The following is a 27,065-nucleotide window of genomic DNA, read 5'->3' on the forward strand; positions in this document are numbered from 1 at the left end:
CCTGTTTGCTACGCGCAAAAAAAAAAACTGAGAGTGGGTGGAAAATGGGGGAGTGGGGAAAAAAGGGGTGAACTGCAGACGCCGCACAGACACTGTGACATGTTTACAACGTTTGTTTGGCTCTGTGTGTGTGCGTGTGGGTGTCTTTAGAAATGATAACTCGCGGCCAAACATGCGATAAAACCAACAACAACAGCGTGGAGATATTTTTGAAAAAGAAGAAAAAGAAAATGCGGGAAAACTAGAAAATAGGCAAAGGAAAAGCTAGGGAGGCAGCGAAAAAAAATTGTTGCCAACGAAATTAAATGCGAACTTTATGCAGCTGGAAATGCAGAGACCGAGACAGACATAAAACAGCACAAAAGATGTCCCATCTCTTTCTGCTTTTGACCCGCCATCTCACTTTTGCACACAGACACTTGCATACTTTTGTACTGAAGTCCTTCCTCCTTTTTTGAGACTGTGTGTGTGTGTGTGTGTTTGCGCTTTCAATTCCATTTCCACTTCATTCGTTACTGTTTTGCAATGTTAACTACATTTTCGCATGTTCTCAGCGTTCACACTAAATGTTATTTATTCTGCTTTTCCACCGCATTTCCCACCGCTTTTCCGCCCTCCTTTCATTCTCTAGTTTTTCATTGTAATTCTTTTTTTCGCCCGGTCTTTCATATCTTTGTCCTTTTGCAAAAATATATAAGAGAATTATGTGCATATTAAAAATGCATTATCATTTTGTGGGGAAAACTCTGAGTGGGAGGAATTAAGAGTGGGATTTCACAAGGGTTTATGTTTTTGGGCCTTAGCTTGGTTTTGTGTTTTTTGAAGGGCAGTTTTAAGATGGCTTAAATATGCTGAAAATGACAAAATAAGAAGCTTAAAGTGTGAATTTAAAATAGAAAGGGGTTTTCTTTAATTTATTATTAGAAATATTAAAGCAAAAAATACTTTTTTTGTCAACATTTTATTTGCAAAATTATTCTCTTAGACGAATTCCCTTTTCCTAAGTCTTTTAAATACAATTTCTGTTGCATTGAAAAACCCGAAAATTCTTTAAATTTCACTTCCACTAGCAAGTTTTTGAAAACTTCCTGCTTCTATCGAAAGTTTTCTCATTGAAATTTATCACCTCTGCACATTTGTTTATGTCCAGTGCCATCAATCCGAGAATTTGCATTCCCATCAATATTTTGCTTGGATGCTCCACGAAGAAAAACATTTCATCAAATAAATCAACACAATCTTCCGACAGTTGCATCGAAAGCACACACAAAAAAAGGGAAAAGAGAATCCAAATTCTTTTTCAGAGGCCAGAACGAAAAATGTTCGACACAATTCACTCACAATTGGCAAATGTCATGACAGCATCTGTGAGGCTGCAATAAAAACAAGGAAGAAGGAAATTTCAAAATTGAAAACCTGTCATTGCTAGAAATACACTTTTTAGTGAAGAAAGTCTTAGGAAATTCTTAATACTTTAAATATAAAACACTTTTGTAATTTAATTTATATTCCATTAAATTCTTAGCTAATAAGACCACAAAAATTCGTTGAAATTATGTTTCAAAAGAATTCCGATTCCGCAAATATTTTTGCAGACATGGGATTGTCAATCAAAAAATACACAAAGAAAAAAACAGAAATGCCAAATGTAAACAGAAAAACATGTTCCAGACTTGCTCTAAAATAAGAACAAAGGAAACCACATAGAAGATAATAAATCCACATCAAAAATTCAATGTCATCTCCCTCGCAGCGACATAAATAAATCTTAAAATAATATCAAATCTCTATGTATATTTGTGTTTGCCATGCTTTAGCTAGCCAAATTAGCGTAAAAGAGTCACAGAAAAGAACCGCAGAAACCGAAAAATGTCAGTTAAGAGTGGGCCAGAAAGTTACAGCAGATTATAAGCGACATGTGGTTCTGGTTGAAAGGGTGAGGGATGCGAAGGGGGATGATGTGCCCTTTCAACCACAAAATGTGGGTGGCGCTGATTCTGATGTTCAGGCTGGGGCTATTGTGGCTCGTTGTTGTGATAAAGTTCACAACTATTTGAAAATGCCAGCAGCAGCAGCAGCAGCGGCGGCGGCAAAAGCAACAAAAGCCGAACAAGCCATACAAAACACATGCCAGATAAGGCTTATCACGCTCCAAGATAATAAAAGTTAAATAAGATAAAAAATTCTATAAAAATCATCCCAAAGAGAACGAGATATAGAATGAGAAAGAAAAATGAAAGTTTTCCCTAGGAGAAAAGTTTTTCCTCAACTTGGATATTATTTTTAGTTGTAGTTGGATTAACCCAATTCTTTTCTGTCACTACGTATACTTTTCACTTTTTCTTTTCCATCAACAACTTCGCATTGTGCGGTTAATTAAATATTCAGTTAGATAAAAGAGCTTAAAGAAAAGGCGCTTAAATTAGAGACCCAGGCAGAAGGGTAAATAAGCTCATAAAAAATATGCCAGCGGTGGGCGCCACAAATTATTTGCCCTTACCTTAACGACGCCAGAAAGGCAACAACAACAGCAAGAACTCAGCCGGCGAAAGGCAATTTAAATTCTAATGATAATACCGCAAAAGCCTTCTCTTTCCCTTTGGGGATTTTTCCAGGAAGGGGCAAGGGGTTCTTTTTGGCTTTACCCAGTTCCAATGTGTAAGCGTGCTTAGCAAATTAGCGCGCCAGGCAACTGGCTTCACCTGCAGCCTCTCATCTCCCTGGAAAATATCCTCTGGGATCTCTGGCCAACATAAATCGCAGCAGCTAGGAAATTCGTACTTCATTTCCGTTTTCCCTCTCTTATGCATAATTTTCAACACCTTCAGAGGAATAACCCACTCCCCTTTTATCTCTTTCCTTTGCTAATTATGCTTTGTTTACGCTGTGTGGGATTATATATATAAATATGCTGGGGATATGATGTCCTGAAGGGATTTGCACTATGGCACTGTTATGAGGAAAAAGGGGAACATAAAACATGATTTGCAGGGAAAGTAATGAAATGGAAATGATTTATAAGAACAAAAAGAAAGATTTACAAACATTACTTAATTAAAACTATTTAAGCCCAAATCAGATTTTCTTTTATTACTCACAAATCCCACCACAACAGCTTTAGCCTTTGATTCGATGAAGTAATGACCAAATACCTACCCCAAAAATAAACATTAGCTCAATTACTTAGCGATCATTATCTAGGACGCCATTCAATGAGTTTCAATCAGAAAGTCATTTAAAGTGTCAGTTATCATTGAGGAAATTGAAATTCATTTGAGAAGCCCCGAAAAACCCCAAGACGCTTAACTGGCATAATTAACCAACCAATTCAAAGCTCAAAGCAAAAATAAATCATCATTAAGGGCTTCGGGCTAAAGAACGAAATCAAACCCTCAGGGAGAACGCGACCTGCTAATAGAAAAACCAATGGGGAAAATAGTTGAAATTTCCATTCGCCACTCAAGCAATTTGGTAAATTGAACGTAACGAAATGGAACTTTTCTGCTGGGGGAACCAAAACGGAAAGCTTTCCGCAAAATCAAATGCCAAAAGGGCTAAGAACACGATAATAATCCTATCAAATGACCCGAACAACGACCAGAAAGTGATCCCTTAGTCCAATGGCCGGGCCAAAGTCAATTTTTTAACACTTTGTTTGCCTTTTGGCCGAAAACAAAACAGCAACTTAAATACATTTCGGCCATCCATCGCTCAGCCTGCGTGTGCCAACAATTATTGCGTCATTAATCAGTCGGCATTTGCAAATTCCCTGACACTCTGTTCCCTTCTTTCTTTGTATATATATACCGATAAATATATATTTATATATATGTATATGGGAGGATGTATCCGAGCAGCAGCTGGCATGACTTTTGTGTGGCTGAGCGAAAAAGGCAAATCTTCAATTTTATTGATTGTTGTACCCGATTCGGTACCGAAATCCCGGCGAAGGAAGATGAATGAACAATCTTGACGCATGAGTCTGGAAAAAGTGGTAAAAAGGTCCTTTGACTGGGAACCATGGAATATTAAATACACTTTCTATTTAACATAAACAAATGTGAGAGATTAACATGGGGTTTTAGATACTAGTTAGAAAACACAAACTAAAACAACAGGGATTCTGATGCTAAAAAATTACTTAAAAATTAAAGAAAATTACAAGAAACTTTGTCATTGTCATTGTATTTTTGTAGTAACAAATTAAGTTTAATAAAATAAAAATTAGGTGCAATAATCAAATCCTTTCAATTACTATCCCTTCAAAGGTTATATTAAAATCAATTTCCTTGTCAAGTTTGTTCCTTCCACTACTTTGAAACAATACACAGCTGTTAAACGAGTGAAAAGGCTTATGATGGCAGTGGAAACTCAAAGAGTTTTCCATGTGACTTGCCAGAGGCAGTCCCAACCATTGACTGCAGCAGAAAATCGAGTGGCGAGAGACGAGTGGCAAGTGCGAGTGATCCCTACTTTTGGTCCCTGGCCAATGGCCATTTATTGGGCCATTCCACTTTTGTGTGCGTAAGACTCCTTGAGGCAAGAACCCGAAATGCTTGCGAAACGCATTAAAGGCCTCCCAACACATTTTTCATTTTTATTTCGTACACTTTTCCCATTTCCCCCACATCTCGATTTTTCCCTTCTTGTGTCCAATCGCCCAGCGGCACTCACAGTTGCGTATCAATAAAATATCCATACATGCATGTTAAGTAAGTGTTCCCCCCCTCGATGTTCCATGTTGGCCGATATCTGAGCTGTGATTCCTGCACCCGAAACGAATTGGGATTTAAGTGTTGTACTGTACAAGGAAAGAGGAGACGGCATTGTGTTGCCTTGCCGTATAAAAATGAAATGTACATGGTAGATACTGTTTGGGGAGGTTAAGGGAATACCGAACCGGACTTGTAAGCAGTTAGCCGAGAAACGTGCCCGAGGTTATTTGCAAAGAGAACCGAAACCGAACCAAAATCAAAAAAAAAGTAGAAGGGAAAGCCAGAAAAAGGAAACTTGTCGTTATGTGCTTGTTCAAGTGGTTTTCACTTGATATTGCGTATACGCCACATTGAACACTCGTATTACAGTTGCAACAGCGGAAAAATACTTGAAGTATCTAAAGAAATTTTCCGCATATATTGCTTCAAACAATAATGTAATTTGCAAGACGAAGGAATCTTTAAAAAGGTTAAATATTCTGCTTGTTGAAATATATTGTTCCTAATATTAAGTATACGCCTCCCTGGTCGTTCGATATAATCTGATAGCTTAGCTATTTTTTGTTTATAACAGTAACTTTCCACTTATCCATTGACTATAATCATTCAATTTCACTTAGACATCTCTCTGGCCGTTTCACCTGCCAAATCTCTTTGCTTTTAATTGTTGGAAAACTCTTTGTTATTGGACTTTCCACTTAGTTTTTGTTGCTATTTTCCTTTTAGCCAGTAGTTGGTGATTTTGCATAACAATTTCATTAATTTAACGACAACGACAAGTGAAGGAAACTTTTGCTTTTGTACATCAGTGGCAAAAGGCACAGAAAAGGGAACCAGGACCTTCTACGAAATCACGTAACAGCTGGCCAGAAAATGGGAAAAAGGAAAACAGGGAGTGTGGAACTTTCTTTGTGTGTGATTAAATCTCTGGCCAAGTTTCGCCTGTTCTCCAATTCAATTGTTGCCGTTTTTATTGTGCAAATTATTATTGTTAGCCAATTGAATTAATTTCGCGCACTGCTTTCATTCACTCCACATTCCGCCAGCCACTGCCACTGCTATGGAAAACGATTTGCTGAATTCAATTAGTTTATTGTGATTTTATTTGCGCCAGCATAAAAAGTTTTTCGCAGCCAGCAGCAGCAGCGTGAAAATGCTAAGAAAAAGGCGAAAATTGAAAAAGGCAGAGGCAAGTTTTTTCGGGCATTTCCATTCGTTCAAAATTAATGAAAGCGTCTTTATGCCACCCCTTTCAATTAGGTGTTGGCTCCTTCATAAATAGTTCAAGTTTCGATACCTCTTTTAATGTTTTCTCATTTCAAGTTTTTCTTCTCATCTTTTTTGCTTTCTTAAAGTTTGGAATTTTCCTATTTGCTTGCCTTGCACGTTCGTCCCAGAACTTTTATTATCGAAATAATCGAGTTTTAATGTCCAGCTTGGAGTCCCATGAAACGGTTGCCTAATAAATAAATAAATGTGTTTTGCCCTTAAAAAATATAAAAAGGCTTCGAAATGGCATTTAAATTCGGTTATGGTTGAACTTTTCAGCTTCAGCCATTATCTAGATGATTATTTCTCATTTCATAAGAATCCTGTGGCGCCTTAAAGCACTCAAACCTAATTGTCATAACTTATGGCGTCCACTGCGTATACATAATATATTTTATTGTTCATGCCCTGGGGCAAGGATTTTGCATTATCAAGTTGTGGGTTGGATAAGAATTGTGTACATAATTGGATTTATGTAGAAATGATTAGTCTGGCTGACTATATCTTGAAGAATTCGCTTATCTTTTTGCTTAAAATTTAACTTAAAGTTTGCTCTTAGGCTTAAAGTTCCGCTAAGCTTTATTTGGGCATCTCTGTTGCTTTATTTCTTATTTATAACCTCCGTTAAGAGTTTATTTTATAACCCGCACCGCACACACACCTTTTCCCATTTTCACACCTTCATCATCATAAAACGCATACTCACATACGCACACACACACAAACAAAGACATGCCACAGTGGAGCAAGCATATCAATGGCATGCCAAAAGCCCATAATCCTACTTCGGCTGGCTTTTAGCGGATTAAAACTTTTCAGTTGAGTGCCTGGAACGGATACAAGACCAAGTCGCACCCCATTCCTCGCCCCTGCTGAGCACAAGAATCTTGATTGTGTTATTAACTAGCTTAAATGGGTGTTAATTTCCAGTCGCTGTTACAGTGCGTTGCGAAACTATAATGGTGGAAAAGTTTTAGGAATGTCTATAGTTTAATTACCCTAATTTTTAGTGATGTATCTGAGAGATAAACTGTATTTTGAATTAAATCTCATAAGGTTGTCTCAAGAAATTATTTTCTTAAATAATATAAAAATATTTTTATTACTTAATTAACCAACTTTTGCCTACAACCAAAAACTATGTTAATTTTTATTACCATTTTGTTTGCAACCGCCTTTATAGTCCCTTCGCGCACTGTATCAACGTAAATGGCCTGTGGCAGCTCATTTGTTGCTTGTTTGGTTATTTCAATTAAATGTTAATAAAATTGTCTAACCGAAAAAACTAATTTCGGTGCTTATTGCTAGGGAGGAAGGCCAACAGAGAGAAAGAGAGAAAACTACCCGATAGAAATGGAAAATTAGGGAGCATGAGAGCGAGGAGGGAAATGCGGTGAAATGCGTGGTCTCCAAATTGGCTAACTTAAGTACCGTTACGTTCTAGTTCGGCATTTTCTTTTTCTTTTGCCGTCTGCCAGGGGTTTTCCCTTTTTGCAAGGGAAAAAGTTTATGGAGCGCTTACATTTCCCTAGCCATTAATTCTACCTTGCTTTTCAATTAGTGTTGCCCTTTGCCTTTGGAGCGGTTTCCTTGGCCTGTTTTGTCTTTTATCGCTTCCCGTTCTGCTTTGCACACTCCTCTCTCTATCTCTATCCCTCTATCTCCCTATGTATGTATATATATCCTGATTTATGCTGTCGTCCTGCAGGAGTTCTATTCCTCCCACATTCAAAGCCTCGCCAGATGGCTTGAGGTGACTGCAGCGGGCTTATCTCTCCCTAGTTTTCCCTTTTCCCCCATTCGGCACCTCCATCTTAACTAACTCGTCTTCATTTCTCACTTGGATGCGTATTTGCTAGGTGTTTGCATGGTTGTATGGCTGTATATCTATGGATGTCGGTTGTGTCTATGGGTCTGTTAGTATTAGCCATGTTGGCAATGTCTATTGGCCAGAAGGTGTCGTCTTGATAAATTGCCAAGCAAACAGGGTTGGCAGGTAGTTTGTAGAGGGCAAGAAAAAGCGTGCTTATATAATAAGTAACAATTTAAATGTTATTTTAATGTTAATTATTCTTAAAAGTGTATTGAACTTTTACCAGTGAGGTTTTCTTCATAGTCCAACTATTATAAAATCTTAGAAAGTGAGTTTTAAGTCATAAATACTGTTTATTTTCCTTATCCAAATTTAAAAGTAAATAAATTCAACTTAAGTAAAATAAGTATATAGATTTCCAACTGAACTTATTAATCTCCACTTTGTGTTGTTTATTTTCCTTTATCGAACACCTTGACAACCCTACAATGTTTAGTATAATCTCGACTATGCAAATGGCAAATAGCTGGCATTTCAAACGCGCTAACACCTGCTGGAAGGCTTAACCAAACAAGCCAGTTGCCCCATCAGCCAGCCACGCCCACCAGGGCTTAAACTCCAACCCCATTTGCCACGCCCCCGCCTAACCCCCTCTATCCCTGTATTTGCTTCTGCCTTCTATCAGTGTCGTTTTGTTATTTATCCTGCGTGCCTCTTGACGCCTTTGGGGCATGCCACTTAACACACATCGACCGCTGCTCCTGCCACGCCTCTTTGTTGGGAGCGGATAGGTTGGTGAAGGAGAAGCGGGGGAGCGCAGTAGGTGGAGTTAACTGTAATCTTTTCTTGAGCTCTGCGTGCAATGCGTCGCGTTATTTGCTTTTCATTCCTTTTTTTCGCTTGTGCTGCTTTGCTTTCTGCTTTTTTAATTTATCATGTCTATTTGCTTAGTGTTTGAGCCTGGCCCCTGGCGTGTACTACAAGTACGGAGTCCTTTTTTCTTTCTTTTTTTCTTGTATTTGTATCCTAGCTGCGAGTCCTCGCTCCTTCCCCTGTTCATTTGTTATCGCTGTTTGCCTGTGTTGCTCTTGCAGCTTTTCACTTTTGAATGCGGCGGAGGATTCACTTTTAACTCCTTTTGGTTTTTTTTTCTCGGTTTTTCCACTTAGTCGATCGGGTTTTCTTCTAAATGAAAGTTTTCCCCAGCTTTTCGGATTTGGTTTACACTCTTTACACTCTTTTTCCAGTATTTTTACTTTACCCTTACCCCGCGATTTATCCTTTTACATCAAGTAACCGCAACGTGGCCAGATTTTGCTGCTGCTGCTAGTTTGATTAGGTTTCAGCACTAATTGAAAATCATCGAATGAGGTTTTCTCATCAGCATGTGTCTGGGTAATTTGTTGTCTTTTAATTAATTTATGGTGAGTTTTATTAGCGAAAGATGCGGTTACCGCTGGCAAATTGAAAATTCAATTATTTAACTACGTAGCTGAGATGGAGTTCAGAATTTCATTTCCTTACTCTCAGTAATAAAATATTTCTATCGAATAATTTAAGAATGGCAATTAAATGGTCCTGTAATTTGAGGAATATTTCTTTAAAAGGCCTGCCTTTGGGCTATTTATCTTTGCCAACTCAAAACTCGCTTTCTAAACAAACCACGAACAACAATGCAAACAAATGATGGCAAGACCCAGATAGAGATTCTGGCCCTAGCTCAAGACACTCGTGGCCACAAATTAAATCAAATTCCTCGAAAGCCAGAAGGGAAGATAAAGACCAAGGCGGAAGCCAGGGAGATTCATCAGTACAACCCACACATACACACACTGAAACCCACAACAAACACAGAGTTACAGAGTTCGTGACAGTGACAGGACATCTTATTTAATTTCCAGGGCCCAGGACCTGATTCCGCATCAGAGAACTGGAAACCGAGCATAACATTAATTTTTGTTAATCTATTTTCAAGTTGCTCTGGTCAGCTGCAGCTGTGTTCCCCTTTTTCCTTGGCCCGCAACTAAATATGCTGTCATTAATTTAAAACTTACACAAACAAACCGAAAACTTCTCTACTGCCTGGCTGCCTGACTGTCAGCCAGCCGCTTCTGGTAGCCCTCTCTCTAGAGTTATGTTCATTAGCAGTGAAACGCCGAGGAAGATGGCCAGAATTTAGTCGGAATTCCTAATGAGCATGAGCGGGCAAATCTAACCCAAATATGTCAAGACGATGGCTGGCATTTTGTATGCCCAGTTCTGGTGCTGCTGCTGCAGGGTGCATTGCTCCAAGAGGGTCAGCAGGTGGGCAGGCACTGAGGGAAAAAGTTGATAACAGAATTTATAATTTAAATTATAATTCTTAGACTACCAGATTGTAGAAACAATTTCTTAAAGGTAAAAATAAGATTTTTGGGTTATTATTTAGAAACAGCTTTCTCAAACTTCCTCCCCAATTTCTCTCAGTGCCCATGTGTGTGCGCAAAGTGGGTCTCTTCAGTTTGCTATGCATGTGCTAAAGTGTTGATACAAGTTACTCTGGCCATCCGCACCTCATCCCCCGTAAACCCTTCGCTGCCGTAGCACACTGACACACTATCCATGTGAAGAAGTCCCTGGCTTTCTCCGCTCTGTCTATCTGTCTCTGTCTCACTCAGCTAGTCACAAACCACAGAGCGAGGAGAGACGGGGATTCCCAGGACCTCGAGAGTTCAGACAGCTGAGCACGTAGCATGACGAGTTGACAAAGTGCATCACGGGGCATGATGCAGCTTCTCTTCTTCTTGTTCTTCTACATCTCGGTGTGTTTACACAGCTCGAAAAATGTGTTTTGTTTGTGTTTGCTCTCATTTTGGGAATTATATCGCACATTAGCAAATTAATTTGCACTAAATTACAAAATACCTGCCTAATGGCGTTTTAAATCAGAGCATCATGACTGACTCTCTCCCTCTCTCCCTCTATCTTAGCAAAATAATTGTTAAATTGCCATTTGATTTTAATTGATTGGAATTTTGTAGTGCCAGGCCGGTAACATGAGTGTTTGTCTTTCGGTTGTCCAATGTTTATGGAGTTGCCCTTAATTGTATTAGGCTATGCCAAATTGATTAATCTAATATGCCAGTGAGTGATGAAGTGCCACTCGCTCACTATTTACATTTCATTAGCAAATAAGGTGCGGATAGGTAAATAAATTGATTGGATTTATTACTGAAAACCATATATCCTGCTTATGATTTTATTGCTATCTAACCTTTAAATACTTACAAACCTGCCAATGTGATTAAACATTTCGAATTTTGGCCAGTGCATATACAGTCACCACGTAAATTAATCTGCCCACTCGGCACATGTAACTCACTCTGTCTCCCTGTCTCACACTACCCCTGTCTCACTCCCTCATTGCTCCATCTCCTTTATCTTCATATTCATATGTGCATTTTGTTACATGTTCGCGCGTATTTCCCTCATGGCTTGTTTCCAACCTTTCCTTTCCGCTCTCCCGGCCATTTTCCCTTCGGCCGCATTCATTTGCTGGTTTTTCTTCATTTCAGCTTTTGTGTTTTATAATTTATGCGCATTTTTTATTAAATATTTATGTTTGCGCCGAGTTTTCTAAGCCACACAACCGCACGCACTCCCTGTCCGTGGTATCATTTCCCTTTATGGCGTATTTACGCTCTAAAGCGTGTAAATGCTTTCCATTCCATTGTTTTCCCTGCTGTTGACACTTCCAAAATGGAGGAGGAGAGCATAGAAGGGAAGTAAAAGGGTTAAAGGTCACTCCCTCTCACGCACACACGCACACACACATTGTCATAAATAGTTTTGTTCAAAGCAACCGGAGCAACTGAAATTTAAGTTTCCAAACATTTTCTGTTGGCAAATTCTTGGTTAACTTGGGGGAAATTCTCTTTGGATTCTGGTCTTATTTTCCTTTTGGCCTTCAGGTATTCCTGTTGACATTTTACTTGGCTAATGCGAAAAAGCAATTTGCATTTGTACAATACAAATCCTCTGACATTTGTATTGAACAAATTGCTGGGTTATTATTTTCATGTAAAATATATTATAGACTTCGGTTCTGGTCGACCTTATTTGCATAATATATTCCCCTATTTATGCAGGGGAATTATTTGCAGGATAGCAGATTGAAATGATTGGATATTAATGAATGTATATAAGGGAAATCTTTAAAGAATAAGTTTATTACACTTTCCACAAGGTAAATTGTAAAAATATTTGTTCAGTTTTGAAACTTATGCATAAAATAATAAAAGGCAACCAATAATAATGAAAAACAAACTATAATCTCTAATTAAGTTCACTACAGAGAGTATCGTGTAAAAGCCTTATTCTTTTTAGTGAAAAGTGTTTATAATAACATACATCTCCCCCACGTCCAGTACATCTAAAGTAAATCTTCACTAATTGCACCTCGTTGTGCAATTAAATTGAATGTCAAAAAAGTGAATACAAATAGAGCCATCTGAGTGATTGATTGATTGATGGTTTGATTGGCTAACGAACAGTTGATGGCCGGGTCAAAGGAAACGAATGCGCCATGACCACGACAATAACGGCCAAGATTGCGCAACAGCAACAGCAACATCAGCAACAGAACCAGCAACAGCAACACCAACACCAAAATCACCAGCAGCATCAGCAACAACAACAACAACAACATCATCATCAGGCAACTAGCAATATGAATGGTTTTCGAATTACTGGCTATCCAGCTGCTGCCACGCCCCCCGCACGTACAAATCCCATTTACGCGAAACCCAACGCCCACGAACTAGACCTGCACATCAGCGAATCGCTTTTGTATCCAGGTAGCACCCAGCAACAACAACAGTTGCAGCAACAGGCGTTGCAAAGTTCGCCGGGTCCGCCACCGCAGTTGACCAGCATGCTGCCCAGTTCCGGATTGCCAGGAGCTGCTCAACCGATTGCACTAAAAGGAAATAATCCTTTCCTCAATAGTCCATCACCCACAGAGGTGGCACCCAGTGTACCCTCAGCAATATCTAGTCTGCCATCAGCAGCAGCAGCAGCAACATCCGCAAATTCTGGCAACTATGAAATGCCCGAGTATGCGGAACCTTCGCGATTGCGGGGTCTAAAGCAACGTCCTCATAGCATCGCAGTGGGTGGTGCACCAGCCTCCAGTTTTGTGGACTATAATGCCCAGCAGCAGCAGCGATTATTGCAGCTTTCACGCCAGCAGCAACAGTTACGTAATGCCGTCACAGCGGCAGCAGCAACAGCCAACGGTGGCGATAAGGAGACCTTGTATGCGGCATTATTCCAGCAGTACAGGCAGAGTCCTACAAATGGTCAGCCTGCACCACCGGTACCAATGCACCGGAAAACCAATGTGGCTCCGGTGGTTCCTCGAAGATCACAGAGCACGCCCAGGCCACCGCTGCAGCAGCAGCAACAGCAGCAACAGGCTGGGATAAATGGTCAGATCAATGGTACTGGAACCCAGAGACCCAGGAGTTTGGATCGTTTTCAATGGTGGCCTACAAACCGAAGCACCACCCATACCCCTAAGACGTTTTCCCAATGGAAATTCGAATAACAATGGAACTTTAGGCCGGCAAAAGAGTCCCAAGAAAAGTAGCAGTGCGGATAATATGCTAATGAGTCCGGCAGGAAGTCAGGTGAATACTATGCGACATTCCATAAGTTTTCATGGAAGTCAGGAGTCGGAAAATGGTACCAAAACTGAACAAACCAGGCCAATGAGCTATGCTGCCCCAGCACCAGATCAGGCCTACTTGGAACACCAGTTGAGAGCCTATTCCGAGCAACTGAGAACCATAACGGAGAGTGTAAGAAAGTACTCGGAACAGGCAAAATTACTATCGGAGCTTAAAAGACAACAGCAGTTGGCCAAGCAAAGTCAAACGAATCTCAACCTGCTGACGCCGACAACAACAACGACCTGCAATAATAGTACAGGCAACAATGGCAGCAACAACTTCCAGCCAAATATGATTTCCCCTGAGATTGTTAGCAAATCACTGGCCTCACTCTCCACCACTCAAGCCAATGAGGCCCAAACGCCTTCCAATCAATTGCGACTTTTTCTGGACAACATAAGGAGCAGCATGCGACAGGAGTACCAGCAACATATGCCCGAGGATGTCCTGAAACCGACGGCAACCTTAAAACGAAATGGTACAGATGTGAGTTCAGTCCCGGCTGCTCCAGTTCCAGTTTCTAAATCAGAACCAGAAGCCACGCCCACGCCCTCGGATCAACTGAGACAATTTCTCGATGCAATACGCGCCAATAAAATACCTGAAAATGTGGACAAACCCAAGCTGACAAGCTCACAAACTCTCGACTCGTTCATATCGAAGCCCTTGCAAATGCCAGATGTAACATCAGGAACGCCAGGTGGAGGTGTAGTGGGTGGAGCAGCTTCTGCCGGAGGAGTGGCTAATGGTCAGAGTAATGGCTTACCTACTCGTCGAAGACCGAAGAGTAGCATAATACCCGGCAGCAGTAATGGAAAACTAGAGCAACGTGAACATTCCTTGGTGACCTCGGAAAGCTTCCATCAAATATCCGACAATCTGAGACTCATGAGCGAGGATTTGCAGGCACTGAGTCCCAGCAAGGCAGTTCCCAGTTCGGCCAGCAGCAATAGTCTCAAGAATCTGGCTGCCAATGGGAATAGTTCGCTGACCACAGAACTGCGGGTCATAACCAGCTCACCATATAGCACCTCCCCGAAACTACAACAGATGGTGATGAGCAAGTCGAACAGCTCACTGGGATCAGTGACCACGCCCTCTAGTGCCACTACCACGCCCTCAACGGCACCCATGATCACTGATTTCAATGAGATCCTGGATAGTTTTCAGGCCATGGCCGATAAGTACAAATCGAAAGGTTCCTACGACTATTTGCGCAAGTGCTCGGAGGCCCTGCGTCAGCACTCGTTGCAATTGAAGTTGCAACAGCAACATCAGGACACACCAGCAGCAACAACTGTCTAACCATCAGCAACATCAGCAACAGCAGCAGCAACAGTTGCAGAACGGTTTCACCAGCGATGATAGTAGTTCTTGTAGTACAACTCCTGGTAGTATCCGGGAAGCGGTTCAGAATCTGCTCCTGCAGCCGAGAAACGGATTCCAGATCCTCGATGATCGCATGAGGTTGTTTATCGACATTATCGATAGTCAGGATCGGTTAAGTCAGGTGAGTTGGCTTTTTGGTGTAAAAATGAACATTTAGTTTGGTTTTCTTCATCATAATAAATCGGTTTGAAATATTTCTTTCCGATATCAACATATTTCATATTCCTCCTGTGTCAGCAGCAGGTTTTATTTATTTCTCAATGAAAAGTATTTCTTAACATATATTTAACTAATTTAAAAACCTTGTTCTACTTGCAGGTATGTACCCGCAAAAATTGCATTTTAATGAGTAAGTCAAGCATGTTTGGGAATAAATTTAAGAACCACCCACCCTACAGACCCAACACCATAAAATCACATGTACATCAGATACGATTTTATTGCCTTACATAATTCATCATCATCGAAATGACCAAGAGTCCGGGTCAATGCGCTTATCTCCGGCTGGCCAAAAGTCTTTCGGTTCTCCCACTCTATGTGGCTAAAAGCCATCAAATCAGTTAATGACCCAGAAAGTTAAACTTACGAGAGAGAGTGACAGAGAGCGGTGTGGGGGCGTGGATCAATTTCCATCAATTTTCACCAAATTTTCTGGGAGCCAATTAATTTTAATAAACTACAAAGTCATTTTGCTCAGCAAGTAAACTAATCTCGGCCGAGGCCCGAAATTGAAATTTTAATCAAGAATTTCTTGGTGGCATAGAGGCCATAAAACTTGACACACGCACACAACTTGTGATGCTGAAGTAATCAAGTGGAGAACAGCAAAGGAAAATTCCCAAATGTAGATAATCAGAGGGCATATCATCATCCTACCTACCATATATATATATATATATATGCTGAATAAATCAAACCCCATTTGAGGTTGAAGGCGGAAATGTCTGGCCGTCTTAATAACACCTTTTCGGTCCTGGATTCCCATGTCCTTCTGTTCACATAAAACAATATTGCTAATGACAAATGGGAACTAGTTCTAATTGTGGCTTTTGTCTGGCACGAAGATCTCGGTCCGGTCTTATCGCTCATTGCCTTTTCTGGTTTCCGGGCCTAATTTAAATTTATGCGGTCTGGCTAGAGGTGTGCGAGTATGTAAATGTTTATGTGTGAACGTGTTCGAGTCCTTTGACTCCTTGGGGATGCATGAACTGGCAAATTCGAGTTTATATATCACCCTTGATGAGTTTGGCGAACAAAGCTGGAAATGTGTCAAGCACAGTGCTTTGCGACAACGTAGGGTCCTTTGTTATCAGATTCAAAGTCAATAATTTAAAGGGAAGTCGTTGGTACCAAAAACTAGAATGGTTTTGTTAAAAACAGAGCTCCTTATATTTACGCATCTAAGGGTACTTCTAAATTCCCTAAAAATACTTTTCTGTCAATTAGCTAACGAAATTCCTACTTGCATAAACCAAACTGAATATAGCCAATTAAAAATGAATGCAAATTGTGTGTTCTTCTGTGAAGTTCCAGATGGAAATAAATTGCTATTTATTTGAGACAATTTTTGGGTAAACAATTTCACCTCCTGGAGGCTTGCCTGTTTATTTCATTTAGGCAAATGGCAATGGCAATGGCATTTGCATGTATTTGTGTTTTGCCAACACAAAACGCAAACAATAAAAGTTTAATGCTATCCATGAAAGGGAGGCACACACACATACTCAGACACAAGGTGCTGCCAAAAAGTATGCTACTCATAATGCAATTGCAAACAATTACACAGGACTGAAGTAATTGCATTTTCACTGCACACACACTCTTCCATACAACAATTCACAATTTACAATTTGCATTACAAAGTAATTATTTCTGCAACAGTGCAACCGGGTTTGTGGCCTTTCTCTCCCCGCCGGAATGACTCTTTTACACAATTTCCACAATTTTGTTTAGCAAATGAAGTGCAAAATCAACGCGCTGTCCACAGGACCAACAGCTTTTTTGGTCATTCGACTATTGACAGGCCTGGCCGAATGACATTTATTTTAATTAGCTCCGCAAAAACAACAAAAGCGAACTGGCGCAACGGGTATTATGTCCAGGAGGACTCCCGCGCCAGGACCCAGAATTCACTTTTAGCCTCGCTGCAATTAACAAATGCAATTTTGTGGCCTTTAATGTTTATTGTCTGCATTTATTTTCGCGGCTCTTTGTGGATGTATTGGTGTGCGGGTGTGCGAGTCTGCATTGTTTGAAGAGGCGTGAAAACCCAAAAAATAACTTTTTAATTACTATAACGGACATTGCGGTTAATTACACTGGACAACATGGTTGGCGATAAGCCAATTTGTTAGGTTCAACATGGAACAATGTAGATTGAATAAAAGAGTGGCAGTGTTGAAAAGAAGTTTCCAATTTTTTAATTGGTTAATTTATTTATGTCAGTAACTTCAGTTAAAATCACTTTTGGTGGGCTCTATTCAATTTTTTTATGGCAAAACCATTTAAAGTTTATTAAAGTGAAATAAAAACCTTTTGTTCAGCAACAAAAAAAGAGTTTTTCATAACCAAAAATAAACTAATTTAAATTCATCCCTTAATGCTTTGGCTTTTTTGCCAATTAATCGTTGATTGACCTGCAGGCCAGTGTACTTTTTACACTATTTGATTAAAAACCGCAAAAGCAACCATCAAAGTGCGTGCTTAAAATAATTGCAATCGCGGAGCGCTGAAAACGCAGGGCTCAGGTGGCAAAACGCGGTGGCTAGGAAGGGATTTGGATGGCAATTTCCGGCCATTGTCAACGGCTTTCAATTGGAGGCTCAACGCCTTGTTTGCCATGGTGCCACGCCCTATGCCCCTCGTAACGCCTCTCTTGACCATGTCCGCTTATTAATTGCATGTCATAAATCATGATTATGCCACTTGCTGACCAACCGCTGGGCTAGTCGCAGTTATTATTATTAATCTTTGTCGCCCACACAAATACACCAACACACACACACCTAGGCGTATCCCTGGGGAGGGGGCGTGGCAGTAAGTGAGAGGGAAATCCCATGTGAGGGAGGGTGAAAGGGAGACAGAGCACAGTCAGCCATATGTTGAAGCCATGTAAATTGCGATGTTCATTCCGCCGACCAGGCCTATCTTGATTAATTGCAAAAGTTTACCAGGACACAGGTCCAGGACCAGGACATCGGACCCTGGTAGCATGGAAATATGTCAGCTGCTTCCCTTTTCTGGTGGCTCAACAACAAGAAAAACACTGGCCAACAAAAGCGGCCAACAAAAGTCCTGGTAACAAGCTTCATAACACGCGTATGTTGTCGCGTAAATTGGTTTTAATATTTAAAGCACTTCATTACTTACTGGCAGTAAGGGACAGCGAATTGCAGTCCAGCAAGGAAGAAAGAAAGGGACAGGAGTAAAAAGAGACGGCATACACTGTAAAGCCGCCGAAAAGCAGGCTACAAGCAAGCGGCTTAATCAAGTGAAATTGAATCAACTTTTTCGGTCTCCGGAGAAAACTGTAAATTAAATTTTAAAAATTGCACCAATTTCATTTTAATTTGGATGGGACAAGGTGACAAAAGTTTACAATCACAAATTGTAAGAAAAGTTTTAAAGTTTTTTAAGTCTTGAGAAAGAATTTTTTAATTTACGCCCTACGACATTGAAGTTCTTATTATACTACCATCATATTTGGCAAAAAAAGTCCATGAATCTAGATAAATAAATCTAGAGAAATCGGGAGATCTACTCAATGATAAATCTAGTAAAATAGCTGAAACGCAGGAAGTACAGGAAGCTGTAAGGGATGAAAATGAACGTTCAAATCTATCACCAGAATCAAAAGATATAGGCTTGCAAGATTTAAAGTCTACGAATCAAGATCCGTAATGCTGGTCCGACATCGAAAATGTTCCAAAATGAATCGATAATCGACTTGAATGATACAAGTGAGGAACAAGATGAAGAAGTAGAATTCACATCAGAAGACGTAAAGATTAATCTTCCCAGTACCCAAAATCAACCACAGTCAGGTGAACAACGGGCCAAAATTCCAGTTACTGAAATAAACGAAGTGATTGACTTATAATTCCTAAAATTGAATACTAAATGAGAATTCTCATTCGTATTCATCTCTGAACTCCCCTAGAAATCAGAAAGCAATTCAAAGATTTAGCTGAGATTAAATTCAACCTCGATTGGGGAGAAAAGAAACTTTCAAAAATAGCCCGGCGAAGTAAACAATTTCATTTTTTGTCTGGCTCCTTTTTAGTACTTTCTTCTTTTTGTGGAAAACAAAGCGAAGAGATCTAAGCCGACAGGAGACGAAACGAGACTGTTTGCATACTTTCAGGCGCCTCTGACAGGGCGTCATATGCAATACACAACAAAGTGCATATGCGTAGTTATCTGTCCTCTCCCTTTCTCGTTACGCTTCACCCACTATCTCCATCTCTTTTTATGGACGCTGCAGGCAATCGAAGGCAGATCCTTGTCTTTTCCATTTTTTCCCTGCTGATTTTTGACATATTTTCTCTGGCAACAGCAACAGCAGCAGCATAGCCGGCAAACAAACTAACAAACTTCGGGGCGTTTTTCAGGTGCAACTGGGTTAACATGGCTGCAATGGAAATTGCTGCAAGAAAATGGGATGCTGCTGCTGATGGGTGGAGTGTGGGGGTTCGTAAGGGCGAGTGCTATGCAAATGCCGTCGGAAAATGGATACAACAAAAGGGAAAAGTGCGGCGAAAAAATCTGAAAAACTGCTCGTAGTAAACGAAATGCATTCGCCGTTTTCGCAATTTGTTCAACCACCCCCGCGCAACCCGCAATTCGCTTTTTGAGCATATGCAACAGCTCAATTTTGTATTGAATGGCCCCCTGCACTTGCATCAAATTCAGCTGATTTTTTATCTTTTTTCCTGAGATTGTTTGTGTTTGAATGGCAGCTTCATTAATGAGAATATTCATTCGACAGACAATGGGAGTCGAGATCGGAGTTTTGGTTTTAATGCAGTAACTTCGTTGCTCTGTTCTCCGTATGCTGGTTGACGAAATCAAATTGCACGCAATTACTTTAATGTTATCCCTGCCACCTCCCTTCAGCATCTGAATTTTAAAAGTGCAAAAGACCGCAACTCGTTTGCGGTTCTCGCATTTCGCATATTTGAATGGAACCGCCATTAACTGCGGTGAAAGGTGCTCACATATCTCTATAAAAAATATATGTATGTATTCTGCTGCGAAACGTTGATCGCATTGGTTTTGATTGATTGCAATTGAATTCGAGGAGAAAAAATCCAGATTCCGCTGGCATTCCTTTTGGGCACTCTTGGCAGGATGTTAATGATGTGTGCACGTGTGTCTGCACAATAATTAAGCGAAATGTTCCCGGGAAAATTAATGAAGTCAGAAATGGAAAAGAAAGGTCTTGGGAGAAAACTCGGTGAAAAAAATCGCTTTTAAAACATGTTTTATTAATTATTATTAAAAGGAATAAAACATAATTATGAATGCGGGACAGTCTTAAATAAAAGTTTACCTTTTTCAGTTTACAGAACTTTAAATAAAAGTGCTTTTATTCAAGAATATTTATTGCTTTAATATAACTTTCTACTTCTAAGTACCTATTAAATAATAAGCAGCCATCATTCTCTTAAAAGGAAATTTTATTTACTGATCTGTCATTGAGTGACATTTAGTTCTGTTACCGCTTTTCATTTGAATTTTCCACCACCAGAAAACATAACAAACTTCTATTTTGCATGCAAATGCGACCACCCACCGCCTTTCACATGGGCAAAATGGAACCTTATATTTTCCATGACTTGTTTTCGTTGCACATCTTAGCATCGATTACATTTTTGCCAAATTGAATTGTGCAAGCCAAGACTGAACAAAAGAAAAATAAAGAAAAGAGAAAATGGAAAATGGGAGGAAAAGAAATTGCTTCCTTGCATGTTTTCCAGCACAGTCACATGTGAACAGGAGTCAGGCAACAGGGCGGGGTTATGTCCTGAAAATTGGGTTGCATGATGACAAGAGTTGAATTCAATTGAACGAAAAACTGGCAAAAAAAGAGGAAGCACAATTTGCATCGATGTGCAATTTACGGCCTAAATGTCAATTTCACTTAAGACCAACTTTCACTTCGTTCTTATCTTTATCCTCTTTTTCGATCGGAGGCTTAGGGCGCATTTAAGTCGTTGCAATGTTGACACTTTAAGTATTATTAGTAGGCAAAAGAAAAGAGATGGAGAAATAGAGACAGAGAGAGAGAGCAGGAAAGAGAAAGGGAGGGAGAAAGGAAAACTTGACTTTTCCCGAGTGCACTGCATCAAAGTCAAAATGGCGGTCGAGTGTGTTTAGAGAATGAGTGAGACAAATACCAGATGGAAAGGCCTCCTCTTTCTGTGACCCGTCATAATTTTAGATTAAAGTGGCTTGTACAGTAAAGCAGAGCTAAGCTGAATTTTTTTTAAATATTTTTATTTAACTTAAATAAATTCAAGAAAAAGGAGGAGTGGACTAAAGAGTGCAAATTTTTCTCTATTTTAAATAGTGTTTCGCTTTATAGAAGCCTGCCTGTAAATCCTTTTAACTGCCTACTTTTAGGCTTTGTTAGAGAGACGTAACTGCAGGCACAGAAGGCACAAGGATAATTGCAATCCCCGCTAATGCTGGCGAATGTGTTGTGGCTTTGTCTCCACGGCAACAACAATCGTCACTCAATTACTCTCTGAGCTTTGATGCATTTCCATGGAGGGAAATCCCAACCCAACGCACCGCCGCCCACTGCCTATTTTCCTTTGTCAATCTGTGTTGACATTTGTCCACGAACTGTTTTCAGCAGACGCGTTCCCGCTTCTGATTTTTTCTTTCGCTGTTTTGTTTTGGGATTTATTGTGTTTAATGTGTTGAAAAGTCTCCTTATTTATGGCAACTGGATTTGGGGGTCCACTGTTCCAGATTCTCCACTTTCCAGGGGTGACAGCTGTGGAATAGTTGTCACATAGTTTCCATGTGTTGTCATTGTCTTTGTCTCGTGCTCGATTGTGTGGAAAATTGAAAAAAGAAACAAACAAAACAGAGTTTTGGGTAGGGGGAAAGGAAAAACTCACAAAGTCTCCGGTATTGTCTCTTCCGTTGTTATGGTGAAAAAGGAGGAATTCGATTTGCCAAGCGGATATTAAAGGTAAACATTGACTTGATACGGAAAAGGCAAGGTTTGATTAAATGAAATCTGAGTGAGTTGGCTTACAAAGTTGAAGGTTGAGTGTAAATTTACTTAGTATAAATTGAAAATTTCTATATATATGGACTTTTATCATATAATTTTCTATACCGTCAGTAATTTCGTTCCTTTCTGACAGGAAATGTCATTCATTTTGCCGCCATAATAAATCTGCATTGAAGATGTCCTTTTTGGTGATGCTATTTTTGCATTTGATATATATTTTTCTGATGAAATTCCTCTAGTTTTGATCAAATTTATGACTATTTTTACTATTTTGTTGGCTTCTTTGCTTGCCAGCAAAAAAAGTTTTATGACACGAAAAATGTTGCAACTAATATTTTAGACGTTGTATTGCTTTCACGTTCTTTATTTTTTTTGTTATATGTGTGCTGCTGCTGCTTTCCGACAGAAAGCTAATAGTGTTTGGCCATTTTTCAAACCCACGAGCAGTTTGGAGGATGAAGGATAACGGCCAGGACAAACACACACACTGATACACACATTCATACATACTCAAACTCTCAGATGCGAAGAGTGGTGCTGTCGTTAACTCAAAGTTTGTTAAAAATTTTTATCAGCTTGCCGAGGCAATGACATGGCCACATCACAAGGACGCGAATGGTGAAAGGACTTTAGGGATAGGGCGATATGGGGATATGAGGATATGAACACGGACATGGCTGCCAGGATGCAGGATGCAGGCTTCCAGGATGTTGGAGGTTGGGAAAGTCGAGCAGCAGGAGCTAAAACCGCTAGCCACAACATGACGACGTCACTGACATGTGACCATACATACTAATAAAGCGTTAGTTGCTTGCTCTCAGAGCTGTTGAAATTTTTTCAACATACTCTATCCTCTTAATGAATTTGCTAGAGAATTTCAGTTAAGAAATAGTTTACTGATTGATGGCTGGAAAAGTTTTCGGCATTATTTAACAAACTTTTGAATATTGCTATGGATATTTTGAGGTTACCTTGGCAGTTCTCTGACTTTAGCAGGGTTTTTAAAGTTAGAAATGATTTCATGGATTTATTAAAGCATTAGTAATTCAGTAAAACCTTAGATTGATTTATGAACCCTAATACTAATTCCCAGAAACTTACACTCTCTATCTTGAATCTCAATTATGATTCGATTTCTTCCTTATTTATGGAGCCCCTGATTCCAATTTCCTTGGAAATTCAAAGTGTATCGTGACTTCGTTTATCTTGATCTCCGTAGTTTAATTTTTCCCAGTTCCTTTTTGGACATTTTTTCCCAGCCGTTTTTCATCGCCTCGAACAGGAGATGACAAAGTCCGTGTTGGCGAAGATGAGTATTCCAGCTATTCCTGGTTCTTTTTGGTTCCACTGGCATCTTTTTCCGTACATTTTTTTTGGTCTGGTTAGCTGGCTGGCTGATGCCTTCTGGTCGGTCCCTGTTCATGTTTCTGCTTTGCCAGCCATTTCCTTGGCTATTTCTGCAGCATTAAAGTTGTGTATGTTGTGCGTTGTGTGTTGTATGTTGCATTTACGCTTCAGCTCCGCTTGACAGAGACAGAGACAGAGATAGATATAGATATAGTTAGAGACCAACAGACAGAGAGAGAGAATGGAGACTTTTAGTGGCACCATTATGAGATGAAGGACCCTTTCAGCTCTCGGAGCTCAGTCAGTCAGGCAACCGCTTTATGTGTAGAGTTCATTACTTTTATGTGATTATGTGTCATGTGTGTGTGCGGACAGCGTGGCAGTGGGTGTGCCGTATGTGTGTGTGTATATGTGTGACATGTCAGTGTGTCATTGGCATTATTAGTTTTTCCGTAGCACACTTTTCCAAACGTCCTTCTTCATCTCTGCATGGGTTCATTCGCTTACATCTGTGACAGTTGTGCGAAAAACTTGTCCCAAAATTAGTTGCAATTATTTATGGCCTTTGCTTTTTGTGTGTGGCTTTGCTTTTTTGTTCGTAGAGACTAGGGTAGCTAATCAGTTGAAAGTTGTTGATGGCATGTGGGTACAGCGTCGAGTCAACTAACTTGTTTATTTTGTGTAGATTTGTATCACTGGCATAAACATGATACCCCAAAAACCCCAACTCACGTTTATAATACATGAGAGAAGCATAAGCTTTAAAATTTAATATCAATGGCCGTATTTTTCCCCTTGAAAAAATTCCGCAAAAATTCTCCACTTGTTTTGGGACTTTCTGAACATTTGCCAAAAAGTTCGGACTGGTCCCTGTTCACAGGCAGCTGGCTAGTAATGAGTTGCCAGCCAGATTCCATTCATTATGGCTAGCTAACACATGGTTATATTACACATACGCAACGTTGTACACTGAGAAAACATGGGTTTTTCAGAAGGGCATCGATGGGAGAGGAGAAAGGGAAACTTAAAGCAAGCTGGGGGAGATAAAAAAGAATGTAAAGAAGAGGAATTTTCATCGTTGTTACATTGCCAACAACATGCAACATGGGAAATATGAACGAGGACCAAAACAGGTTTCCCTCTCTCCTTTAATACCCGGATGATTCCTTCTGCCCGACGTAGTTAACTGTCTGCGGATTCTGCTAACAAGACTCGTCAGTGATTTGAGTGCTGCATGTGAGTTTGTTATGCGAGTTGGAATTAGCATAGTTAGGATGGAAACCAACGAACGAACGAACGAACGAGCTAGCTCCCTTCTGATTGCCAGCGAACCCGGTCGTAATGATGTGCAACATGGTATCATCAGCAGTCTGGCAGAAAGAGATTGAAATGCCAACATCTGGCTGCTGCTGTGATTCCACTGTAGTGTTGGCATCAATTAATATTAATAGCTCTAAAATGGGGTCAAAGAGTCTCTGGCATTCATTCAGTGGCTGTGAGTGCATTGCACATAAACTCTAATTTAAATGTTACACTTATTTGCTTACATTTTTTTATTAGTTTAATTTATTTTGATTTAAATCAGTCCAATTATAACAATTTACACTTTAATTTGGTTATTAGTATAAATTAAAAATTTTTTAGAATACATTTTGTTTTACTATTCCCTTTAACCTACTTTTCACTATATATTTCGGTATTAACCTTAGCACCATTTACTATGTTCTAGTTGACCTATTCCCATTTTAAAGCGATTCGTTTATTCAACCAAAAACTGCACATTTTGTGGCCCACATTTTGTCTACTTGAAATGTTTCCCTCGACATTTTGCACTTTCGAAAGGACTGCTGCTGCCTTGGTTTCCTTTTTCTTGGGTTTGCCCAAAAATCATTAGCAGGCGACCGAAAATTCAGGTCAGCCGCTTAATGTGCCGCATAAGTACCTATAAGTATGCAATGCACTTTCGCCCAGGTACGCCACACACTTATCAAGTTGTACACCAGCACGCCTGTACTCCTGCTCACCTATACACCTATAGAAACCTCCCCCCACAGTTTCACTGAGGCCACGCACAGATTGCGGCAACAAAATCTGTACACTTTGGCTCCATTAAAGCCGCACGCACGAAGAGGTTACGGTTGCCAGCCCGTGGGCAACCAACACAAAAGTGTGATGTCAGTGGCTCACTCATATAACCCACCAGCAACCACCACCAACAACGCCCACCGGCACCACCGCCCCCTTGCGGTATTTATTTAGCCTATAAAGCTTCAGTGGGTTACAGCCGTCTCGCACAGCATCAAAGCGTTCATCCATAGGAGAGCAACTGGGAAAGACTCGGGAAAAAAGAAAATTCTTGGGTTTTCGTATGACAGGACTAGGGGATACTGACTACTCACTTTCATTTTAGAATTAGCTTGCCAAAATAAAGGAGAAATTGGGTAAATATTGGACAGATCTAGGAAGAATAATGTGTTATATAAAACTATTTTTCAATATAAGTGGTTCATTGTATACATTTATTAGATAGAATCCATTTGTTTTGAAGACTATTTAACAGTTTTATTTTTAATTTTCCTAATGAATAAAGATACCCTTTGCTCTGCAACTACCCTGTATTAAAAGGAGGGGAAAATAAGTGGAAAGTGGAAAGTCGAGCGGAAAGTGACATACAAAACCAAAAGCAGAGCTGCCAGCGTGGTTCATATGGCAGTTCAGGCAGTTGCCGCTGGTTGGACTCTGTTGACCTAAAAATCTCATTTGCCGCATGCTCATTTCTGCCATCACTTTTGTTACCTTACTTTTGTCGCACCTCTTGGCGGTGGGCGGTGTCCTTTGTTTTCGGTGCTCTCGGTTTCTGCAAATGTGCCCACAGCTAAAAAAATAATAAAAACACAACATAGCGCACAGATTCTTTGATATATATAACACACAAAAAATATATATATTTTTTAGCGCATGAGAAAAATTGCACAGAGGAAGTGCGAGGAAATGAAATTCGAGCCCGCAGCCTGACCTAGAAGAAGTCGAACGGCCATATGTTCCTAGCCCTCCATTTTCCCCCTTCAGTTAATTTCCTGAACATGACGTGAAGCTTTTCTTGTCTTTTCTTTTTTCTTTGTTTTATTTGTAGGACGACATTCTCGATTGGTAATCAAAGTCCTTGTCATAAACGAACAATGTTCCCAGGTTTTAATTTAACAAAAAAAGAACATTTCATGCTCGTTGAGCGGTCAATGCTCTAAAGGTTTTCCCACTCAGATGGAAATTTCAACCGCAGACTCATGATAAATATTTAATGGTCATGTTTGGCTAAGCAAATTTACGTTGGAAACTTTTAATAATATTTATTTTTCTCTTTTTCGTTGCAGGTAAGCCAAACATTGTAATAAAATTAGGTACAGGAGTAAGTAGAGTGTTAAAGGGAAAAGGTATTTGATAAAGCTAAAAATATAATTAATTTTAAAATCCCCTTAAAGAGGATGAGAGTTATAAAAATACCCTAAAATATTAAATAGGTTTATTTTCCTTCACAATTACCATTCAAAGATTTTCATTCTGTAATTGAATTC

The 27,065-nt window shown here is 39.9% G+C and overlaps 2 protein-coding genes across 2 annotated transcripts in view; both read left to right on the forward strand.

Moving 5' to 3' along the window:
• LOC108117087 (dystrophin, isoforms A/C/F/G/H) overlaps positions 1-27,065 on the forward strand; it is a 143,230-nt gene that overhangs the window by 56,650 nt on the left and 59,515 nt on the right.
• On the forward strand, positions 13,165-14,918 carry LOC121530241 (dystrophin-like). Its single transcript, XM_041818988.1, has one exon. The coding sequence runs from the start codon at positions 13,263-13,265 to the stop codon at positions 14,811-14,813; it is 1,551 nt and encodes a 516-aa protein (XP_041674922.1). The 5' UTR covers positions 13,165-13,262; the 3' UTR covers positions 14,814-14,918.

This window comes from Drosophila eugracilis, unplaced genomic scaffold, assembly GCF_018153835.1.
Source record: "Drosophila eugracilis isolate 14026-0451.02 unplaced genomic scaffold, ASM1815383v1 contig_440, whole genome shotgun sequence".
Taxonomy (NCBI): domain Eukaryota; kingdom Metazoa; phylum Arthropoda; class Insecta; order Diptera; family Drosophilidae; genus Drosophila; species Drosophila eugracilis.

Bases quoted from the DNA above. Each gene is read 5' to 3' on its own strand.
- LOC121530241 (XM_041818988.1), top strand. From the start codon at position 13,263: ATGGTCAGATCAATGGTACTGGAACCCAGAGACCCAGGAGTTTGGATC.